Source organism: Phymastichus coffea, unplaced genomic scaffold (assembly GCF_024137745.1).
Source record: "Phymastichus coffea isolate CEN01 unplaced genomic scaffold, Cenicafe_Pcof_1.1 PCOF00094, whole genome shotgun sequence".
NCBI classification, from domain to species: Eukaryota; Metazoa; Arthropoda; class Insecta; order Hymenoptera; family Eulophidae; genus Phymastichus; species Phymastichus coffea.
The window spans coordinates 507,242-528,197 of NW_026706905.1; the positions used below are offsets into that span (position 1 = coordinate 507,242).

The window sequence follows — 20,956 nt, forward strand, 5'->3', positions numbered from 1 at the left end:
AAAGAAAAAAGAAGCAGCGACGCGGCTGCAGGAGAAGCGAGAGCGCAGGTAAAAAAGGGAGACTACGGCAGAGCACGTTAGACAGAGAGATTTTAGTGGGCAGGGGTCCGCCGGTCTCCGACTGCTCCTCGCTCTGTGTCGGCTCTCCGCTGTGCTCGCTCGGGTGGGGCCCGCGGGCGGTATTGCGCGCGCGAAAGAGGGGCCCGAGCGCACCATCGGAGAGAGCGAGCGAACGAGCGAACGAGAGAGAGAGAGAGAGAGAGAGAGAAGCCGCGGCAGAAAGAGAAAAACAATAAAAGTGAGAGGGGCAATGGCGTGTGCGAGAGAGAGGGAGAGAGCGGGGATAGCGATCGGTTGGAGCGGCGGTAGTTCCAAGTGCCTTGCTCGCGAGCAAGAGAGGAGGAGTAAAACATAGCGGCCCGTCTCGTGGCGTCTCAGTCGCAGGGTAGCACGCGTTCCGTGTCCAACTGGCCGCTACAGCACACGCACGCATCTACACGCGTACTCTGACACCGCGAACGCGCCAGTGCACGCCGATTGACTTAAGCCAGCAGCCTAGAACTTCCAAGTCCCTGTGTATGTACGTGTGCGCTAGCTGCTAGCCTACAGCTACTGTATACCTACTCCTTATATATATACATATATATATATATATATATAAATCACTCTCGCTCTCTCTCTCTCTCTCTCTCTCTCTCTCTCTGTCTGCCGTCGTTCGTTCGTTCGTTCGTTCGTTCGGTCGGTCGGTCGCGCAGTGTCAGTGATCCCGACGACGCGGTTCCGCGCACGCGCTTCTCCAGCGCCGATTTATTTCGAAATCCCCACCTGTTCACCCACTTTGTTTATTTATTATTAATGAGCGAGCTGCTACTGGCCATTGTGCCGTGCTTACTGCCCTCTCGGACATTTAAACGTTGCACGCAAATAGTAGAGTGTGAGCCGCGAGGCGAGTCCAACGCTTCTGTTGTGCTCGCACTTGGTAGTCGAAAGCCGGCCTCCTGGCATCTTGGCAGGATTGTTGAGGTTATGTGCTCGAGGAAACGTCAAGACTGAGGAGAAGAGGAGAGGACGCAACACACAGCAACAATTACAGAGAGCGAGAGCGTCGCCCAAGAGCGAGGAGACTGTAACGGCTTAGCGGTCATGCGAGTGACGTAAGGTAACGGATCCACATGCACAGCTTCATGCCAGTGCGCACTACACGTATACACCATACACACTCACATAGAAGCTCTATTCCCCTCGGTCTGGCGCTCGTTGCACACTCCGATACAGCCAAGCTTTGCAGAGGAGACACAAGTCGCGTGCAGCGGCGCCCGCACTCATAACCTTCGTATTTTTATTTTTTTCGCCGCGTTGCATGTTGTCGTTGTTTACATTGTTCACTCGTTTGCTACCGACACTCGTGTACGCGCGCTCTTTTCGAGACCCTTTCCGAAGTGCACTTTTCTCTCGGCTTCTGCCGTTCATTTTGTTCTCGCTGCTTTGCAGGCATTGCAAGTATAGTCGCTCGGAGTGTCTGATAATCCAATGGGGCAAGTGTCAATTGCGTGTGGTCTTATCGGCTACGACGGCTGCGGCCGCGGCGTCGCCGCCACCGCCGCCCGACAGCGCAAACATTATCGCTCTCGCAATGACGTATTTATAGCTAATCATACAGCGAGACGTTCGGCTGGAAAAATTTCGAACGACTTTGATTGCGCGCGCGCACGCGCGAACCGATGGAACGGCAATCGAGCAAGCGAGCGACAATGGCAATTGTCGCGAGTTAGAGATTGAGTGGCCGTGGCGACTCGGCAACAACGCCACAACGCCTCGCAGCCGTTATGTTTATAGAAGCCACGGCGAGGAGCTCGATAGCAGTTTCATTTTTCGCAGCAGCGAGCGTTTATTTGCTTTCGTGGATTGTCTTTCCGAGTATATGATTTGGCCTCCCTCTACAGCCAGTTGTTCGCCGTTCATTGCACCTATCCACCGTTTCCTCAACTTGTCTCGCTAATACATAATCTGACTCAGCGCTGCTCGGCCGATACAAAGGAAGGACCTCTGCTCTGGTCATGCCTATACCGAGACACTTCGGGATGGGCTTTGCACGCGCGTCAACGTACGGTAATTGCGAGGTCCGACGGGGGTCTCGAGGCGAAGGTCAACCTCGCTCGTGATTCGCGTGAATCCTTGGATGACAATTTATTTGCGCGCGTTCCCGATTTGGCCGGATAATTTGTACGACATCCGCGTACTCGCGTGTTCGCGGCGAGTAATAGCCTCGAAATAAACCCTGCCTTTTCTTCTTTGTACAAACTCGTTTTTGTCTACACGACACTTTTATACACATGGCCTTTAATTTTATTCAAATGTATTCGAGCACTAACGATAAAATTGCTCGCTCCTCTCTCTCTCTCTCTCTCATAAAAGTCAAATAATACTCCGGTAGGCTAGCAGCAGGATATTTTCGTGAGTTTTTATTGATCAAAGTGAAAAAAGGCCGAGAGCAAATTATCCACGGCGATTAGGAGCGTAATAACACGATTCGACGAGAGGGATTTTTTCGTCTTTCGTTTTTGCGAGGAGGAGAGCGGAGGAGAGCGGAGGAGAGCGGAGGAGACGAGACGAGAGGAAATAACAGAGTGCCGGTGCGATGTGGCGCCATGCAGAGTAGCTGCGTTATGAAATTTGGCGAGAGAGGAGCCGCCGAGTGTGTATAATAACAGAGCGGCGTATATAGCAGCGGAGAGGCGAAAATAGAACGGGTCGAAGAAAGAGAGGGCGAGAGAGCTGTGATAAGATGGGCGAGAAACAAAGCGTTGAAGCCGCGCGAGCCCCTGCTACACAGATGGGAAACTCGGCCGATCGGTTTCGGCGAGTCAAAGGGCCTCCGTTTTTTTTTTCTTTTTCTGCTCTCTTCTCTTTGTCGTTCTCTCCCTCGCTTCTCGGACGTGTGTATTACACACGCACACGTAAGCCGGGGCCCGCGGGAGCCCGACAAGCTTTCCTTCCTTTGCTCTTTATTTTCTTGCCGTCGAAAGCGGGAGAAGGCTCGAATTTGCGTGTTGCCGCTCGCGTGGCTCTAATTTGCTCTGGATATGGTTGCCGGTGTGTGTGTGTTCGTGCAGCTCGCGGCGGCTGCGTGTAATATCGCCGGCGCTGCCGCCGCGAAAGAGAGAGCCGAGAGAGAGAAGGGAACCGGTTTGAGCGGCCAGACCTCCGCTTCTAAGCTGCACGCATGGATGGGCCACGGCCGCGACCAAACCCGCGCGACCAACCTCCCAGTTTATTCATCGCGCTCCCATCGATACGCCTGCCTCTGCTTTCCGGTTTTCCTCCAGCCTGCTCGCTTATCCCTTCTGTATCTCTCGTTCGCTCGCCCTCTTTTTCTACCCGCTGCCTGCCCTTTTCACCTGATTTATCAGCGCCTTCTCGCCCATTATCTAACGCTCTAACCGTGTGCCGACCCTGTTCACGGACATTTTTTTACTACAAAGACAAATTACGTTGTAAGGCAACGTCGTCGTTCGCCTCAAATAAAAGTTTTTCAGCTGACGGCAAAAGTTATGGTTAACCTTCGAAAATGTCTTCATATTTTTCCTCTACGAGTATATTTTATGCGTCGTTAAAGCTGCTCAAGGTAGATCTTTAAATCCCGTATAAAATAGACTTTTTCTTGCCATTGAAAATGTAATGCCTGAAAGGTAAATAATACGCTGTCCCAGCAGAAGCAATGTAACACCTCCCGTTATCACAGCTGTGTCAATCGATTTTCATTGATAAGTCACGTTATGTCGATGAACGGATAAAGCCGAACGAATGCACATCTGGCAAAGACACGCGAATAAACAAATCGGAATATCGCGCGCTAACGGCGAGATTCGAATAATACAGGTGCACCTAATGGCCTCGCCGCGATTTATACCTGACGGATGATTAATGCAATCTTGAAACGAAGCTGATGAGGCGGCACGTAGATCGATCCGCTCGCGCCGAGCCACGGGGACATTTGATTATCCGACGCTCCAGCTGGCGAAGAATCGAAGCGAGCGGAGCCGGACATTGACGAAGATGCGAAAGGAAAAAGCAGTGCTGCGGTCGGCTGTGTGAGAAGTGGCACGCGCGGAACGAGTCCCGACAAAAAAACAAAGACCACGAGAAAAAACCCAGCCAATTCTCTATGCTGTCGTCGTTCTTCCGCGAGCAGAGCGCGACAGCCGCTTTATACACGACAACGCCTAACTGTTCCACTGTGCTCGTCCATCGAATTGCTCTCTCTCTCTCTCTTTGCCTTTTATTCTGCTCATTTTCTGATTCGTTGCCCGCGCGATCGCAGCCGCGTTTCGTCCAGACGTCGAAAAAACAATGACCGCGAGTCTCGGGCGGAAGCGACGAATGATTCATCGCGGCTTACGCAACTCGGAAAGCGAGAGGGTTCGAGCCGGACGAGCTTGGGGCGGCGGAGCCACGCTCGGCCAGAGACGCGCGACAAGCCCACCGAGGCCTTCGACGGCTTCCTGCGCGCGCGCGATAACGAACGGGTCGCCCTCTCGCGCTCGAGGTTTCGCCGATCAGCCAAGGACTATCGACCGCTCGTGCAAATTAGGCGTGCTCGCGGCCACTGGAGCGTCGCTGCCGATCTCGCCATTGTTATCCGAGGCGCGCGTGTGAAAAAAATACAGTGGCAGCCAGCGGCACAGGAAGAGAGAGCCCGTGATAGTTTTAACGAGTGAGCGTCTGCGAAGATAGTTATCGCTGCGTTATCGTCTCTCGCCTCGACTCTCGCTGCTGCGCTCGCACGCTCTCCCTTCCTCTCTCTCTCTCTCTCTCTTCTCAAATATCAATTGCGCGCGTTCGTTTTGCCGTTAGTCCGCCGTGAACGCGCGGCTATGCTGCGGCCGTTCGAAAAATCCGCGCGACACTAAACTGCGCTTAAGCCCTCCGGCGATGCACACGCGTATACTCTCTCGGCGGCAGGGACGCTGAACTCGAGCCGCGCGCCGACCGGATTACTCGCGTCTAGTCCTCGGCGCATTATCATTTCTCGCGCAGCGCGAGTGCGCCTCGATTAGATCCGAAGGTCGACAGCCCTTATTTCGCAAGTAAGTCCCCTAACGCGCGTTGCGCACCGATCGAAAGAGAGGGCGAGCGAGAAATGCTGCCGCTGACAACGCACGCGGTGTCGAAAACCTGCTCCGGCGCTACTTCTCGGCTAGCGGACGGCCGACGTCTTACGCGCTCGAGCCGCCTCCGGGCCAACGTCACGCGTGCGGCCGGGGCACATTCGCGAGTTCCGCGGAGCGAGCCGCGCGCACGGCGGCACAGCTGCTGCTATCGAGCCGATCGATCTGGCGGCTCGAGCTCGCGCTTACGCAAGCGCCGCGCCGTTGCGCGATCTCGCGAGCGAGGGAGAGAGCGCGCGTAATAGGCGCGCGCTCTGTCGCAATAATAATGCCTGGTCGACGCACGCGCGCGCCCTTTCGCTCGCTCTCGGCAAGATCGGTAAAGACACGCGTGAAATTGGCCGCGGACGAAAACGCGAACCGAGAGGAGGACGGCGCGCTCGTGCGTCGAGGCCTTTTCTGGCTGCCCTGCGCGCGGACCACTCGGGAATAGGCTCTCTCTCTCTCTCTCTCGCCACTGTAGGTGTTGCAGGTGCGCGCGAGGCACGTAACGATCGGCGAGAGAACGCGACGTTACGTAGGCAAGCGCGGCTCCTCTTCCGGCGGCTTTCTCCGCCTGTCGTCGCCTCGTCTGGGCCGCTTATCGCTCGCCGAAGCGCGAAGCGTCGGAGCGTCGGAGCGTCGGAGCAGCGAAAGTGCTTTCTCCGGCCGTCTGCCCGTCGGCGAGCGGAAACTCTCTTTCTCCCCTTTGGCGAGTCGCGCCGATTCTCCTCCCCGTGAGTGCACTGGCCGCGACGGTGTCGGTCGACTCGAACGAGATTTCGACAGGAGCGCCGCGCGGCCTTTGTCTCCGCGCTCGGCAGAGGACAAAGCCCAGCAGGCGGCGGCTTCTCCGAAAGCCCGCGCCACTTCGCTCGCGTCGGCGCGAAGAGAGCGCGCCGGTGCGAGCGCCGACTGCTTTCCAACTGCCGGGGCAACGGCCTCTCTTCCCGGGACCGGACGAGCTCGTCGGCGCCGTAACTTTTGTCGTTAGCAAGATTAGCTTCCAGTTTCATTCCCAATTTGGCCAGTGGCGAGGCTGCCGGCAGTTGACATCTCATCTGGGTCATCGGAGGCAGGCGAACGAGTCGCGGTAAAACGCAGTTGACGGACTGCTGCTCGTCGGCGTGACGCTCCGACATCGGAAAAGATCGACGGCAAGGCCGAGCAGCAGCAGCAGCAGCAGCTCTCCGGTCCAAGTGGCCGGCTCGTGGGCAACTTTCGCCGACGAACTCTCGCCGGCCACGCGCGGACGCGCCCGAAAGGTTAATTGGACAGGGAAGCGGCTCGCGCTATCGCTATCGGCCCCGGCTCCCGCTATCCGCGTCCGCGAGCGCGGAGCGCCGCGCTGCAATTGCCTGCCCGTCGGGACTGGCCTCCGCGGCGATAAGCCGCCACGGACGGCGACGCGCGGCTCGTCGTCGAGCTCTCGCGAGCGAGAACGCCTCGTCCGATAGCGCCGCGGTCGACGACCTCCGTTGCGCCTTCTAACCGACTTCCAGCCACTTTCGATGATCCAAGCCGAGGCCGAGAGAAAGAAAGAGAGAAAGACAGGTGGATCGCGCGAGAGCGGTTTTATTGTTCGCTACTTCGAGATTGCCTCATCGCTCGTTCCCCGTGGCTGCGCGCCTCCGTCGCTCGAGAGCGACTAGTGCCACCGCGGACTGGCGTTACTCGTCGCCGCGCTCTTCCCATCGGAATATTCGCGAGTGGCGGTCGGGGTGAACGTTCGCTCGAGCTCGTTAACGCGCGGTGAATCGCGAGCGCGCCCATTGTGCGGCTAACAGGTGCTCGCCGCGGCTAATTATCTCTCGATGTGTACCCCAGTCCGTTCGATCGACGCGCAAATCTGCCCGGGATCGGCAGGTAAAAGCAGAGGCGGCGCCGGACGCGAATCCGGAGGAAGTCGATCGAAAGCCGCGAAATAGTGAAAAAAAAGAAAAAAAGATCGATAGGATTATAGTCGTCCGTCGGAGTGAAGCGAGACCGCGCGGATTGGCGGCCGCTCGTTTGTAGGTTCAAGGCGTTCATCAATTCCGTCTTCTTTCCGCTCGGCGTCGCAGCCGGCGATTACGAGCCGATTAGCCGCGCTGCGATCGGCCAAAACGGATTTGCCGAGGCTATTTCCGACGTCGATTAGCCGTGCTATCCTTTTCCGACTGCAGCTCCTTCGCGCCGGGGCGACGAGTAACGGTGGGTTTTTGTCGTGGACGGCCGTCGAAAGTCGAGGCGAGAGCCAAGGACAGGACGCTGGCGGTCCGCGTGGAAATCTGGAATGGGACGATCCAGGAGCGACTCGCGCTCGTGGCAGTGCTGTTAGGCTCGACTGGCTTGACTCCCGTTACGATGCTCGCCGATCCATCGGTCCGTCGATTATTACCGGCGTGTACCGCTAACGAGTGCCGGCCTTCGCCGTAATCCTCCGAATCTCGTCGCGGCGCGTCCTTGCGCCTCTCGCCCTCTCTCTCGCTCTCCAGCCCAATGTTTTTTTTATTCCGCTTTGATACCGCCACTGTCGATGTTGTTGTTGCCTCGAACCAACCATATTTTGCCCAGTTTCATTTACGACTTTGTCGACTGTCTTCCGGGCCGGTGTTTTGTGTAATCGATCAGCAGTCGTTAATAACCACGTTATTATGCTGATTTTGCCGAGCCGATTACTTTGTTTTTGATTCGTCTCTCGTTCCGAGGAGCTACATATTTTTCCCTCCAAACTTGTTTTTCTTCGTCAGAGGCCGACTCCCGGGCTGTTCGTCTCGAGCATTCGTCGTATTCCAATGAAAACGTGCAATCAACATTGACTACGAGACACAGCGTGTTTTCACCCTTGAAATAGGGCCAGAATTTTAATTTGCCTCGAAGACTGTAGGGAATAAATCCACTCTGCTAGTCAACCGTTCGTCGTGTAATCTGGTTCGATATTCACTTGGCTCTCGGAAACTAGATGGGGAAGGGTCTTCCTTCGTTCGTCGTTTATTCGTTTCGTACGTTCGCGGAGCTTAGTGCGGGCGTTTACGATGAAAATAATGAAAATGCAAGGAGAGAGAGAGAGAGAGAGAGAGAGAGAGAGAGAGAGCACACCCATTGCTGAAAAATAGTTAGCGGAACGCGCGTAGTTGACACGTTCGCAGTCGTAATCGAGCAAAGCGGCTCCCTAAATCCAGCCAAGCGGCAGCTGACGTCTGGTTTATTTGATTGCAGCGTAAAGCAGATAAAGAGGCTCGCAGCGAGGGAGGCAGACGCAGAGCGAACGAGGTCTGACGAGCGTCGCAGAGAAGGATTAAACGGCGACAATGGGCGAGCGTCGCGGCACGAAGGCACTGGAGCTGTGGTGCAGGAGGATAACCGACGGCTATCCGGGCGTCAACGTGCAAAACATGACCACCTCCTGGCGGGACGGCCTTGCCTTTTGCGCCATGATTCACCACTTCCGGCCGGACCTCATGTGAGCATGCCTTCGCCGTTCGCGCGCCGCCGACTCGGCGTCTGCTCCACGCGAGCACGCCGCCGCCGGTTCGCGCTGACAGTGACCGACAGCGACGCGCGTTCTTATCGCGGAGCGCGGGATAAGTTCGTCCGGCGGCCGAACGCTCTCGCGTCGACGAATGCTTGGAAAGCTAGTGCCGCGGCTCCGCGACAAGATGTAAGTAGCGGTCTCTCTCTCTCCCGAGAGTCGGTAATTACTTTGGAAAAGCGGCGGCGGCGGCGTCGACAAGCAAAAAAACGAGAAAAATGATCGACGCGAGGTCTAATCCCATCGCGCGAGTGAAAACGATAATTGGCGCGTGCGGGAGAAAGTTGCTCCCTCCCGGCCCGGCACAGGCAAAAACTCTAGGTGGCGGTCAGAGTAATGAGGGATCGCGCTCGTAGCAATGGGAGCGTCGCGCGCGCGCTTTCCGCCCGGACCTCTCCGGCTCTCAAAGTACAGCAATCATCGCGCAGCGAGGAGAGAGCCCGCGCCGGCCACGCCGGAGGTAGCCCGCCCACGAGCTCTCGCGCGCTCGCCACGACTCGTCTAACGGCGCTCGGCGCGCCGCGGACGGGCCGTCGATCTGCTCTCGATATCGCGAACTACTCTGCTCGTTGTCGTCGTTGTTGCAGTGACTTCAGCAGCCTGAACAAGGACGACGTGTACGGGAACAACGAGCTGGCCTTCAGGACGGCCGAGCAGCAGCTGGGCATCCCGGCGCTGCTGGACGCCGAGGACATGGCCTCGTGCGCCGTGCCCGACCGGCTCTCCATCCTCACCTACCTGTCGCAGTTCTACCAAGTGTTCGGTGGTCAGTACTCGCGACTCGCCCGCCGTGTCGCCTCGTCTGCGCGAGCCCGATCGACGCGCGAGGATCGGTCGATCGGTCGATAAATAGGCCGCGCGGCGGCGTCGGTACTATTCGCGGTTTCGCTGCTTTCTCTCGGGCGTGAATTCTGCCCCGGGGCGCTCGCGCGTGCCGGCGCGCCTCGCTTCTCTCTCTCCGCGCTCGTGCGATCCCATTCGGCTCCGCAGGGCTGATTGCCGCGCGGGGTAGCCCGAAGACGACCGCAGCCAGCGGAGAAAGACCCGCGGCACCGCGCAATTAGCGACAGCTCGATCGGATTTGATCCTACTGACACAGATACGCAACGTCAGCTCCATTTCTGCATGTGCTCTCTCTCTCTCTCTCTCTCTCTGCCCGCGAGCGAGAGAGCAATTACAACCGGCGCTGCTTTTTTCCCTTGCCCCGGCGCGTTAATGGGCGCCAGCGTTGCGCCCCTTTGACGCGAGCGCGATCCTCGCGGCAGTACTCGGCGATCGATCTACGCAGCCTGAACTAGATTCCCACTTTTTGTTTCGTCTCGCGCGAGCTTTCCTTTCGCGCCTGCTTATTTATTCTCCCTGATCTCGCCTAAATCAAAGCGTCGCTTTCCGCTCGCCGCTCGTTCCCGCTAATTGCTCGAAGAATCGCGCGACCTTCTTTCGCCGCGCGCGCTCTCCAATAATAATTACAGGCTTCGCTTGGCAATCCCGTGAAAAGGCAAGCGGCGACCGGCTGCACCGTTACGACTGAATTTCGCTCGCCGCGCCAACGCGAGCTTCCATTCAACGCCGCTCGATGCCTGGATATTTCGTTGCGCAAGCTTACGTTATCGCTGTCAAATATTACGCGTTTCGTAATTGGCAAGGAAGAGAGAGAGAGAGCCCGCGCGCGGCAATCGGAGGGTAAACTTGGTAGACGAGTAGGCCGATCAAGTCATTCTCAGGCTAATGGAAAGCGAATTTATGCGGGTGATTGTCGCGCGAAACGATCGCGGCACGGCGCTACTCGCTTTGGGCTCGAGTCGAGCGGAGCAATTCGCAATCCAGCGGACGATTAACGAGGCTCTGTCGTTTGCGTTACGCAGCAGGCTCGTCGCCCAGCAGACTGGCGCTCAACAGGACCTCGTCCGAGAGCTCGAGCGAGAGGATGGGATCGGTGCCCGAGTCCCCGCAGTCCAAGGTAAGGCTTTACCGCCCTGTGCGTCTCGTCCGTTCCACTCGCCAATTATCCTTGCCAAATATTCTCGGCCCGCTCCGACTCCAGTCCACGCAGAGCATCCTCCTGCCGCTGCTTTTGATCGTTTCTCCCCCACCCGCCTTCTCTGCCTCGCTGTTGATCCCCTTGGCTTGATCCACCTCCGACCTAGTCGTCGAGCGCTCTTCTTGCTTGGCTGTGTATATACGTACAACGCCCGCTTCTTCTCTCATTCATTTGTCATCGCAAGCGCGACGTTGCGCCCCATTTGTCCCGCGAGCGGTATGCAAATTAAAAATACATTATATCGGCGTCGACACGCGATATTATTGGAAAGTTTGCAGCCGAGTCGATGGGCGACGAACAATGACACGATACAATGGCAGCTGGCGCGTGCGCGCAGCGACATAGCAAGGCGATTGGCCGAGCGCCCGCGACAAGCAAATCCGTTGGCGGCTAATTGACAAGCCTGCCGACGGATATCTAGCGGGGAATCGGCCGCAGCCTAATGGCGCAGGCTGGTCTGACCGGTAAGCCGATACGCTGCGCCCTGCTCGCGCGACTGTGCTTCTCTCCGAGCGTGCCGGCCGACCAGATCTCCGTCTCCAGCTTTGCCCAGCTTTGTCCTCGTCCGTTTCCTTTCCTTGCGCCCTACTTCTTTTCGCTGCGCGCCTCGTCGTTTCGTCACTCCTCGTGCGCCGCCGCGAGGAATGGCTTTTCGCCTCGGTGTCCCTGATCGAGATTCGCTCTCGTTCGTCAAGGGAATACCAATGGTACGTTCCGACGACGGAGCAACCGAGGACGCGTAGAGAGAGAGAGAGAGAGAGAGAGGCTAGAATGAAACTAGCGAGAAATTAGACAATTTGGAGGCCGTGCACCGCCGGCGGTTGCCATCATCGTCCTTCGCATGTCGCTCAATCCTCTCGGCACTAGCTTATTGCGCGATCGTAGCCAGATACCATCTCCACCGAGCTTCTTTATATCCTCGCGCGCGCTCTTTTCGAACGCGCTACGCCGACAGTCTTCCATCGATCGATTTCAATTGAATCACACGAAGCTTCCGCGCCCGAGAAGGTCCACCTTAACGTTGTTTTCATCGCGGCAATCGATGGCTCGAGCCATCGCTCAAAATCGATTTGGCGCTCGTCGACTTTTGCAGATCGACGCGCGCCGTTCTCTGACCGTGTCCGATCAGACTGTACACTCGCAGTCTTGCTTCAGTGGCAATTGCGTACTCTCGCGCGTCCTTGTACGGCCAATCTCGTCGCTTGGCCGAACAACGCACTACAGTGCTGCCGAGTGACCAGCCTCTGCACGGTATCGTAGAGTAGCGTCTCGATCAGCGGTCAACGGGCAGCTTGAGCGACTGCTCGCTTTAGCGCGGCATTTGCAGCTCGATTCTCGTCGTCGCAGGTTGTTTCACTGTCAGAAGCGCTGCCCAACTGCGAATCGGTCGGCGTGCGTCGATTCGACGGGAGCTTTGAGCTTGGGAAGGACAAGAAAACAATAGAGGCACTCGAAGCTTTGCGTGCGCGGACAAATATTTGAGGTTAGGAGAAGCGCGAAGGGAGGAAAAGGGTGGACAAAGTAAGAAGAAACGTGAGGCTAGGTAGATCAATAATGGAAAGGAAGAGAGAGAAAGAGAGAGAGTGGCTTGAAAGAGCGCCAGTCGACGTTGGCCGGGGGCTGTGTGCGCTGCCGAACATACATACACACTCGCACACACATCCGTGTGGCTTGGCTACGAAAGTCCGACGTGCAGGTGTTTCGCCATCGAGTCGAGAGAAGCCTCGAGGCGAGCAGCCCAGTTTCGTCGCAACAGACACTTTGGCATTGGCGAGGCCCGTTTCGTCCGCGCGTCCGCTCTCCCGTGGACTGGCGACAATTAGCGCAGTCGCGCCATCCTCGGAGTGCCGCTCGACGCTCGCTCCTCGTTGCCGCGCGGCCGGTCGGCACGGCAGCTCCCTGCAAGCGCGCGCCTCTTCCGACCAACGGCCTGTAAATTGGATCAGTCGACGCGCACGGTCGACGCGATCGAGTCCCGATGCACGCGCAGACAAAACGACGGAGGGTAGAATTCGCTCGATCGATCCGGCGAGCAATCGATATGCTAGCAGTGGATGCCGTTCGTGTCACTCTCGCCGGTCGTCCCGTGCAACGCCTAATGAGCGGCCAGCATATGATAGGCCGGCTGACTATTAACCGTGTCAGTAGTCGTCGTCGTTGTCGCCGCGCGCAATTGCATTCGTTTGAGAGCACCAGCAGATTGTTCTGTTGACCGAACGAGAGTTTACGTAATAAAAGCCCGTGAGTCGCCTTTCGTAAGCCACGTGCACTCCTCCCTCGCTCTTGCACACTGCGTATCTAACTCGTCCCACGACTTTCGACCCGAGATCCACCACCTCCGCCCCTCCCCCCCACCCTCTCTCTCTCTCTGTCTGTATCTATCACCTCGTTAATGCATAGCGCATAGTTGTTTTTTCTCATACACACTTTGTTCTCTGTTTTTGTTCTCCAGGAGGAAAGCTTGGACTTAATGGGGCAATATAAACCTGAAATATTCTGCTAGAAGGTAAATCGCTTTCCCGTTTTTGTTGTTTTCTCTCTGACTGTCTGACTCTGTGACTTGCTCTTACGTACGCTGTATCAACGAAACGCTTCTCTAATTCGCTAACGCGCACTCACAGCCATCACTTGTCAGCACGCATGTCTGTCGTATGTATCGTTCGTTTTTGCGCAGTCCGCTTTGCGAGCCTCGCTCGTGCGCCGGGCAGAGGCGAAGGTCGCGTCGCTAGACTCGCCGTCGTCGAACTTCTCCTTTTGACTTGCTAATGATCGAGGAGCTACGCGCCGATGCTCGGCCTTCTTGTCCGTCCTGGAAGCTTCCAGTCGATCGGACAGCCCGGGCGGTCGGTCGACTCGAAATCGCCGCCTGCGAGGCAGGTCGCGGCAGTAGGTCAGCGGGCTAGCCCCGCCAAGCCGCGATCGCACGAGCGTCGTGTCAGCGGCGGGCTGCGGTGACGCCGAGAGCGCGCCCGCGAGGGCTGCTCGCCGGGGACGCGGCTGGCCGCGACGCGCCAATTTCGCAAGCGGGTGCACGGCGACGCGAATGCAAAGCAGCGCCGCCGAGAGAGAGAGAGAGAGAGCGCTGATATCGATCGCGCGAATAGCGCCTATACGTTTGGCATTTGGCGCTGTGCTGAGGTCACTCACTGGTAGCGCGCGCACCCGGCGATCGATCCGCACCTACGCCCGCGGCCGCCGCGGCGAATGCACCGTTTATTTTCGTCGGGCGCGTGCACTTAGCCAAACTTTGAGCGCCGGCCAATCGCTGCGGCACGCCGCGCGAGCTGGTTCGCCGGTCGCTGAACCGCCTCAGCGGCGCGCGTCTTCGTACGCGACGCTCGTCGCCGTCGTCGCCGCGCCCGTCGGCTGACCGGAGCTCTCGTCCGGCACCTGTTGGCTCGGCCGCTCGTTCTTCTTTTCAACTTTGCAGCCGCGTGCGCCGCCCCGATCCACTTCTCGTGACTTGGAACCGTTCCAGTGTTTACACCTACGCACGCAGGCTTTGCTTTTTCCGTCGATTACCCTTCCGCTTCCGAAGTGCCCGAGCGCTTCTCCCTGGCTCTCCGCTGTTCCCGGTTCGGCGGACGCTCGACCTAGCCGCGACTCACCGACGACTCCGTCGCGCCTCGTCGGAGCGGCCAACTTTCGAAGGCGACACTTGAAATGCGGGATACGGCATCTCGGCGGGAAAATGGCACGCGCGCGGAGCTCGAGGCGAAAAAAAAGTGGGTTAATGCGCGACACGTTTACAGCGCCCCGATGAAATTCCAATTTGCGCGTGCGACACTTGGAGAGCGCGGCAGCGTTTCCACGCGGCCCTCGGCGCTCGGCGAGGAGCTCCGAACGCCAAACGGATGCGTTCCGCCGAGGTCGACGGCGGCGACGAGGAGCCGTCCTCGCGTCCGCGCGCGTCCGCGGCGGGCTCGACCCTCCGGCAGCGACGCTGGCGCGGTAACTCGACTCGCGGACGCGCGCGTCGGATCGGCCGTCGGCGAGCGAGCGTGGGTTTCGGGATCGGGAGGCCGAGCGGCCGACGCGCGCAGCTATTTATAGAGTTGATCGGCGCTCCGCCAGACGCAGCCCGAGCGCGCCGGACACTCGACGAACCGGGAGAGCGATCGAGAGCCAGTGGCGCTCGCGGAAGCGCGGCTTGTCGCTTGGCTCGCGCTCTCGATCGGTCCGTGTCGGCCGGGTCGCGGTCGCGCGCGGCAGTCGAGTCGCAATTTTCTCAAACGCCGCGGCCGCTTTGGCGCGCACGGCACTGCTAATGCGACGACGGAGCTCGCTGCGTCAGCGACTCGGCGCGGCGTACCAATTAGCGCCGCGGGCGATTCAGCGGCAGACCGAGGCGACGGTCCGCCGGACCGAGGAGAGACAGACTACTTAACGCCAATCGAGTGCTAATGGTCGCGCGGGCGAGTAGCGATATCGAGTGGCGTTCGCCGTGCTCTTATCTCGGCACAGTTGGCGCGGCCGGGCCGTCGTAGCTCGGCGTAGGCGCTCGGAGCGCCTTCTGCTGCCGAGCGGCGATCAGCTGCCGCTACGCCGCTCGTCGCCAGTTACTGACGATCGGCCGCGTGCGAGCGAGCGCGTCGCCATGCTGCCCGTGCTGCACATCGACGAGGAGGCCCTGCGGCCGCGGATCGAGCGCGCCAAGCGCCAGGCCTTCGCCGCCGGGCGCGGCTCCAGCTTTCGCGAGCCGCGCGCCCTCGACGCCGAGGCCGTCGCCGGCGCCAGCGGCTCCGAGGTGAGCGTCGCCTCGCTCGACTATCAGTGCCGTCTGCTCGCGAGTTATCGCTTTCGCGCGGCTCTGCCGACGGCTGCCGGCCGAACGCCACTTGGCGCCAGCGTTTCGTCCAGCTTGGACTGTGTCGGAGGTGCCGCGGACGACGCAAATAGCGATGTGTCGAGCCTTCGCGACGCGACCTCTCTCTCTCTCTCTCTCTCTCTCTCTCTCTCTCTCTCTCTCTCCGCTCGCGAAACACGCGTAAATATACTGGCGCGCTAAATTGTCTCGCGACGCCTCGGCCGTCGTCCGTCCGACAATCGTCCGTCAGCGGTTCCGTCTCTCGTTCGCGACAATGCGACGTTCGGCTGATCGATTTGTGGACAGTGAGCGTACGCGCCCAAAGAAACCAGCCTGCTCGGCTGGCCACGAACGCTCGAGGCTGCCGATTCGCGCATCGCGCCCGTCGGGTCGCGCGTTCGCGACGACGCTTGCACACAGAGCTTACTTTCGAGGCTGCGCCGGCGGCAGCATTGCGCAACGGAGCGTCTTATCTTCGTTCGGGCTTTCATTGGCGCGAACGGTCCGGCCGAGCGGAGCAAGCCGACGCCGCAATGACAGCTCGCGTTTACGTGTCCACAGGTGAGCTCGCGTTTGGGGATGCACAGGGAGCGGTGCGCAAGCTGTGGTGAGCCGGTGTTCCTGGCGGAGAAGCTGGTGGTGTCGCGCAGCGTTTATCACCGCAGCTGCTTTCGGTGCGCGCGCTGCCGGCACCAGCTCACGCCGGGCAACTACTACGAGACCGAGGACGGCCAGTACTGCTGCGAGGCCTGCCCCGAGGACGAGCCGGGCCTCGAGCTCGCCGAGCACGCCGAGCTCGACCACCCGCCGCCGCTACCCCCGACCCCCGCTCCCCAGCTCACCAGCCAACGCGAGCACGCCGCCCAGCAGCAGCAGCAGCAGCTGCAACAGCAACAGCAGCAGCAGCAGCAGCAGACCCCGGCCGAGGCCTGCTCGGAGACGGCGCTCCTCGAAGCGCCGCTCAGCGACGAAGAGAAGAGCAAGCGCCGCGACCTCGAGCGGCTGCGGCTCCAGGGCGCGCCCGTCGCCGACGACTTGGACCAGATGCTCGAGCTCATCAACGAGCGCATAGACCAACTGACCGGCGCCGACCGACCGGCGCCGCAGCCCGAGGCCGGCCCTGAGCGCCGGACGGGCCTGCGCAGGAGCAGCAGCCTCGGGCTCGTGACCGCCGACCCCGCAACCCGGCTGCTCGCGCCACGGCGCCGACTCTCACTCGGGCAGCGGCCGCGCGTGGAGGACGAGGGGCCCGCGCCGCCCGCGCGCGGCCCCGCCGACGGCGTCGCCGACTACCCGGACGAGCTCAACCCGTTCGCCGGCGGCGCCGAAGACGACGAGGGCGTCGGCGCCGGGGGCGCGCCCACGCCGACTCCCCCCGGCGCCCGCTCCGGCAACCCCTTCGGCAGCGACGACGAGGACGAGGGGGACCGCGGCGCCACGCCGCCGCGGCCCGCGGCCAGGACCCGGAGCCGGCGGCGCACGCTCGAGGCGCCGCGCATCTGCCTGAACCCCTTCTGGAGCGACGGCGAGGAGCCGGGCGGCGAGGCCGATCCGCCCGTGCCCCGGCCGCGCGCGCTCGGCCAGTCGGCCGCCGACGGCGCGCACTCGTCCGACGCCTCCATCGCCAGCTCCTGCTCGACCCTCACGCCCGGCGGCACCTGGCGCCGGAAGAAGCCGGCGCCCGCGCCGCCCGACGGCGCCGCCCTCGCCGCCCCCGCCGCCGAGTCGCCCGCCCGGCGCAGCCCGTCGCCGCGGCTGACGCCCAGGACGCGGAAGAGCAGGCCCGCTCCGCCGCCGCCGTCCCCGCCGCCGTCCCCGACCGCCGACAAGGACAAGCTGAGCAAGGACCAGGCGAACCGCAACACGCGCAGCCTGGGCTGCGGCGAGTGCCCGCTCGACAAGAGTCTCGAGGGCAAGTGGAAGCGGAAAAAGGGCCCGGCGCCGCCGAGGCCCACGCCCCTCAGGCGCAAAGTGAGTTTGCTGCTCTCGCTGAGGAAGAAGCTATTCTGAGCCCCAGCCTCACCGACCCCCTACGACCCCTCCCGTCGGCCCGCCAGCGGCGCCACTCTACATGCTGTTTTTGCCCCTCACAGATCAAAGTCATGTCGATGAAAGACGTGAAACTCGAGCTCGATCAGATCGAGATGCAACAGCAGGGCTTGGAGCGGCAGGGCGTGCGATTAGAGCAGATTATTAGGGATAAGTGCGAGTCGGGTACCGCTAGCGAAGGTAATTTTTGCACAATCACGCGTTTTTCGCCCCTGTCGATAGTTATAACCGCCTGTGTACCGAGTCACCTCGTAGCTGTGAATATGATGTCGTTGTTGTTGCATAATAAATACTGTTCGATTTGTCACTAGCGTCCTCTTTTATTTCTTCCTCCCACAAATAGCACATCTCTCTCTCTCTCTGGCTCCGTTTCTCATCTTTTCTCATCTTCTCTTTGCCTCGTCGTCGACTGATCGCTTCGCCATTGTTTGAAAGCTCGATTATCAGCCGCTATCTAAGCGATATCGATTACTCGCGTCTTTCTCGGGTCTTATCAACTTTATTTTTACGTGCACTTAGCCTCGGAGTCTGTTTCCTTTGTACGAGTCGCGCACTCGGACAAACGTTCAATGACAACACTGTAAAGCCTCGTTCCGCTTGGACGCAGACTGTGTGCTCTCTTACATGTGCTATTTTTGGGGCCTGCTTGGGCACTGACGGTGCCACGCGCACCTTGCCGTCCCTTCATTCCGAGTGTGACATGTTGCAGAGGCAAGCTTGGCACTAGACGTGGAGGAGCTCGTACTGGAGCTGTTCGCTCTGGTCAACGAGAAGAACGAACTCTTCCGAAGACAAGCGGAACTGATGCTCCTCAGACGACAGCAGAGGCTAGAAGAAGAGCACGCGGACATTGAATACCAAGTCAGGTGTCTTATAACGCAACCGGAAGCCACTAAAACGGACTTCGATAAGCAGAGGGAGGAGACTTTGATCCAAAGGTTAGTGGACATAGTCGAAAAACGAAACGAAATCGTTGAGTGCCTTGAAATGGATCGTCGGCGGGAAATTGAAGAAGATCGTAGTATACACAGAGAGATGGATCTATATGCTGGTGAGTTTGCGCTGCTCTATCGTTACAAGCGTTATATCGATCGGATAATTATTTCTTTCACGCTTTACAGCCAGAAATAAAGCGGAAAATTTTAATTTGGCCGATGAATCTCGACGTTCCACGTTAAAATTAAAAAAGGGAAAAGTCAAAGAAAAAATCAAGGAGAAAAAGTCCAAGAAAAGTAGTAAAAAAGATGCTGACAAAGATGTGGACGAAACCGAAACTAAACATAAACGTCATACCTTGAGAAAGTGGTTTTAAAAGTGTATTTTTTTTTCTTTCAAATTTATCCAAAGTACGTTTCCCCAACTACATTAAATAATGTTTTATGCCAGTGCTTAATACTTTTATAAATGTTTTTTATGCAAGATCAGATATTTAAAGAAAGGTTTAAACCATTGAGTAGAAATAAAAAAAAAGTTGTTTGATACTTTTATCAAATTAAAATAATGTATTTATTTACTTTGCCTAAAGATTTTTAATAACCTAACGGGTGTGTCTTCTGACTGTATAAATATTTGCGACGTCGACGCTGTTTCTTCTTTGAATGCTAGACCATTTTTATCTGTTAAATAAAAACGTATTTTAAAAGTTGTATATTGAATTTATTTTATTTTATACAAAAGCAACATGCAATCAACATACCCAGTCTATTTAAAAATTCTGATACAGTAATTTCATTTCGAATTGTTGCTGCTATAATTATATATTTAACAGTTGATGTTAATAGTTTTCTCAAACCAACCACCAAAGGTTCAAACATTTTACTGTCATACAAAATGTCAGAAGCAATAACTACATCTAATTTCATGCTTTTCAAATCTAAACAGTCAATATCTTCCCAATTTAAGTTTAGAATTTCTACTTTTGTTGTCACTTCTGATGCTTTTTTTTCATATGATATTCTGTTATTAGATAAAACCTCTTTCCACAAATACTTTTCGTTTTCTAAAAGATTCAAGCATACATTTTCTTTTAAAGTTTGTATAACTGTTGGATGGCAATCTGAAAAATAATATGTTTTCGGACTGCAACTATTTACAATGCTGAGACCTGCGAGGCCAACACCTGAACCAAGTTCCAAAACATTTTTATTAAAAATTCTTTGTCTATTAAAAATACACCATTCGGCTAAACTAAATGCTGCCTGCAATGAATATTAAAATTTTTCATTCATACAAATACAATTTAAAATCATGTGACAATAACAAAATATTTACCTTCCATATGCATAGTCCAGTAGTACCTTCAGATATGATGTTAGTACTTTCTTTCAAACTAATGATATTAGTTACTTGATTATTTAAAATAAAATGTCGATAATGCATTGCCATATATTCATCTGAGCAAGCTGTTGTATTGCAATAGGTATTATAAATGTCATCGTTTATCTCTTGTTTACTTTCTTCCAACTAAAATTTGTATTGAATATTATAATCAAATACATTCAAAAATTAACTTTCTTTCATATACCTTGTTAATAAATAATTTTAAGAAAGCTTTCCTATAAGAATGTTTTATTGGATACTTCAATACTATATTGTTGTTTATTGTTGCCTTAATAATTTGCTTTTGCAAATTTTCATCGATATTAGAAAAATTCTGAAAGTAAAGAATTATAAAATAAATTTAATGTTACAAACTGGTTCATTCTATATTAATTGTAATAAACATACAGGCCATTTGAACTTTTGCAAAGGAGTACAACATAGAAATTGCTTTTGTACAAGTTCAATACTGAAATCGTTCATAATACTTTTTTAACTGCAACGGTACGAATACATTACTTGAAATAAATATAGAGTCTTAAGAAATTAAAACTTATTTCAAGTTAAATAATATTGACACATTTAAACATAAATTAAAAATAAAAATTATTTCGCTAAGCTATACAACGTGCGTGAGTAAATAAAAAAAAGGTTCGACCTCAATTCCAAATATGATAGGTTAGAACTGCAAATTCCGACCGTTCCTATTAACTTATTTCAATTTTTATCAGCATGTTTTGTGCGGAATATTTTAAAAAGTTATAATTGAAGAGCTATATATTTTTAATTTATTTATTTTTCACATTGTATTAATTATTATATTTACCGTGATGTAAATATTTCTTTGAAATTTTGAATAAGATTAAACAGTCTTTCTTTAATTTTTTTTTAATTATATTAATACATATTTTGTTTAAGACGAGATACTGTTACTTTATAATAAAACTTGTACAAAATTATTGTCAAATTGAAAAAACTATAGCGTTGGCGAAATAAAAAACTTTGACCGTCATATGATTCCATCTACGTAGTATGAGCTATAGTGAGGTGACTGCTGCAAGTAGTGTAGTAAGCAGTTG

General features: G+C 55.8%; 2 protein-coding genes across 7 annotated transcripts; one reads left to right on the forward strand and one right to left on the reverse strand.

Moving 5' to 3' along the window:
* Positions 1-632: 632 nt before the first annotated feature.
* Positions 633-19,059, forward strand: LOC131669537 (MICAL-like protein 1). Of its 5 annotated transcripts, XM_058944471.1 has the most exons (8): positions 633-1,159; positions 8,349-8,592; positions 9,249-9,427; positions 10,530-10,621; positions 16,071-17,480; positions 17,603-17,738; positions 18,268-18,609; positions 18,680-19,059. In XM_058944471.1, exons 2-8 carry the CDS (start codon positions 8,441-8,443, stop codon positions 18,868-18,870), a joined length of 2,502 nt encoding a protein of 833 aa, XP_058800454.1. In that variant the 5' UTR covers positions 633-1,159; positions 8,349-8,440; the 3' UTR covers positions 18,871-19,059. The 5 variants fall into 5 exon arrangements, with proteins under 5 accessions (XP_058800454.1, XP_058800457.1, XP_058800458.1 ...); XM_058944474.1 differs by lacking the exons at positions 633-1,159; positions 8,349-8,592; positions 9,249-9,427 and adding an exon at positions 13,155-13,208 and having other exon boundaries at positions 10,537-10,621; XM_058944475.1 differs by lacking the exons at positions 633-1,159; positions 8,349-8,592; positions 9,249-9,427; positions 10,530-10,621 and adding exons at positions 11,868-12,223; positions 13,155-13,208.
* On the reverse strand, positions 19,040-20,821 carry LOC131669538 (protein-lysine N-methyltransferase EEF2KMT). Of its 2 annotated transcripts, none has more exons than XM_058944477.1 (6): positions 20,704-20,821; positions 20,286-20,395; positions 20,083-20,211; positions 19,830-20,021; positions 19,255-19,756; positions 19,040-19,174 (listed from the first exon to the last, which is right to left on the reverse strand). In XM_058944477.1, the coding sequence occupies exons 2-6, from the start codon at positions 20,358-20,360 to the stop codon at positions 19,065-19,067; spliced, it is 1,008 nt and encodes a 335-aa protein (XP_058800460.1). In that variant the 5' UTR covers positions 20,361-20,395; positions 20,704-20,821; the 3' UTR covers positions 19,040-19,064. The 2 variants fall into 2 exon arrangements, with proteins under 2 accessions (XP_058800460.1, XP_058800461.1); XM_058944478.1 differs by having other exon boundaries at positions 20,286-20,373; positions 20,704-20,813.
* Positions 20,822-20,956: the final 135 nt, after the last annotated feature.

Coding starts and splice junctions, on each gene's coding strand:
- LOC131669537 (XM_058944471.1), top strand. CDS start 8,441: ATGGGCGAGCGTCGCGGCACGAAGGCACTGGAGCTGTGGTGCAGGAGG. Junction 17,739..18,267: donor GTCGGGTACCGCTAGCGAAG/GTAATTTTTGCA, acceptor GACATGTTGCAG/AGGCAAGCTTGGCACTAGAC. Junction 18,610..18,679: donor AGAGATGGATCTATATGCTG/GTGAGTTTGCGC, acceptor CACGCTTTACAG/CCAGAAATAAAGCGGAAAAT.
- LOC131669538 (XM_058944477.1), bottom strand. CDS start 20,360: ATGAACGATTTCAGTATTGAACTTGTACAAAAGCAATTTCTATGTTGT. Junction 20,212..20,285: donor TGCAAAAGTTCAAATGGCCT/GTATGTTTATTA, acceptor CTTTACTTTCAG/AATTTTTCTAATATCGATGA. Junction 20,022..20,082: donor TAAAATTATTTATTAACAAG/GTATATGAAAGA, acceptor TACAAATTTTAG/TTGGAAGAAAGTAAACAAGA.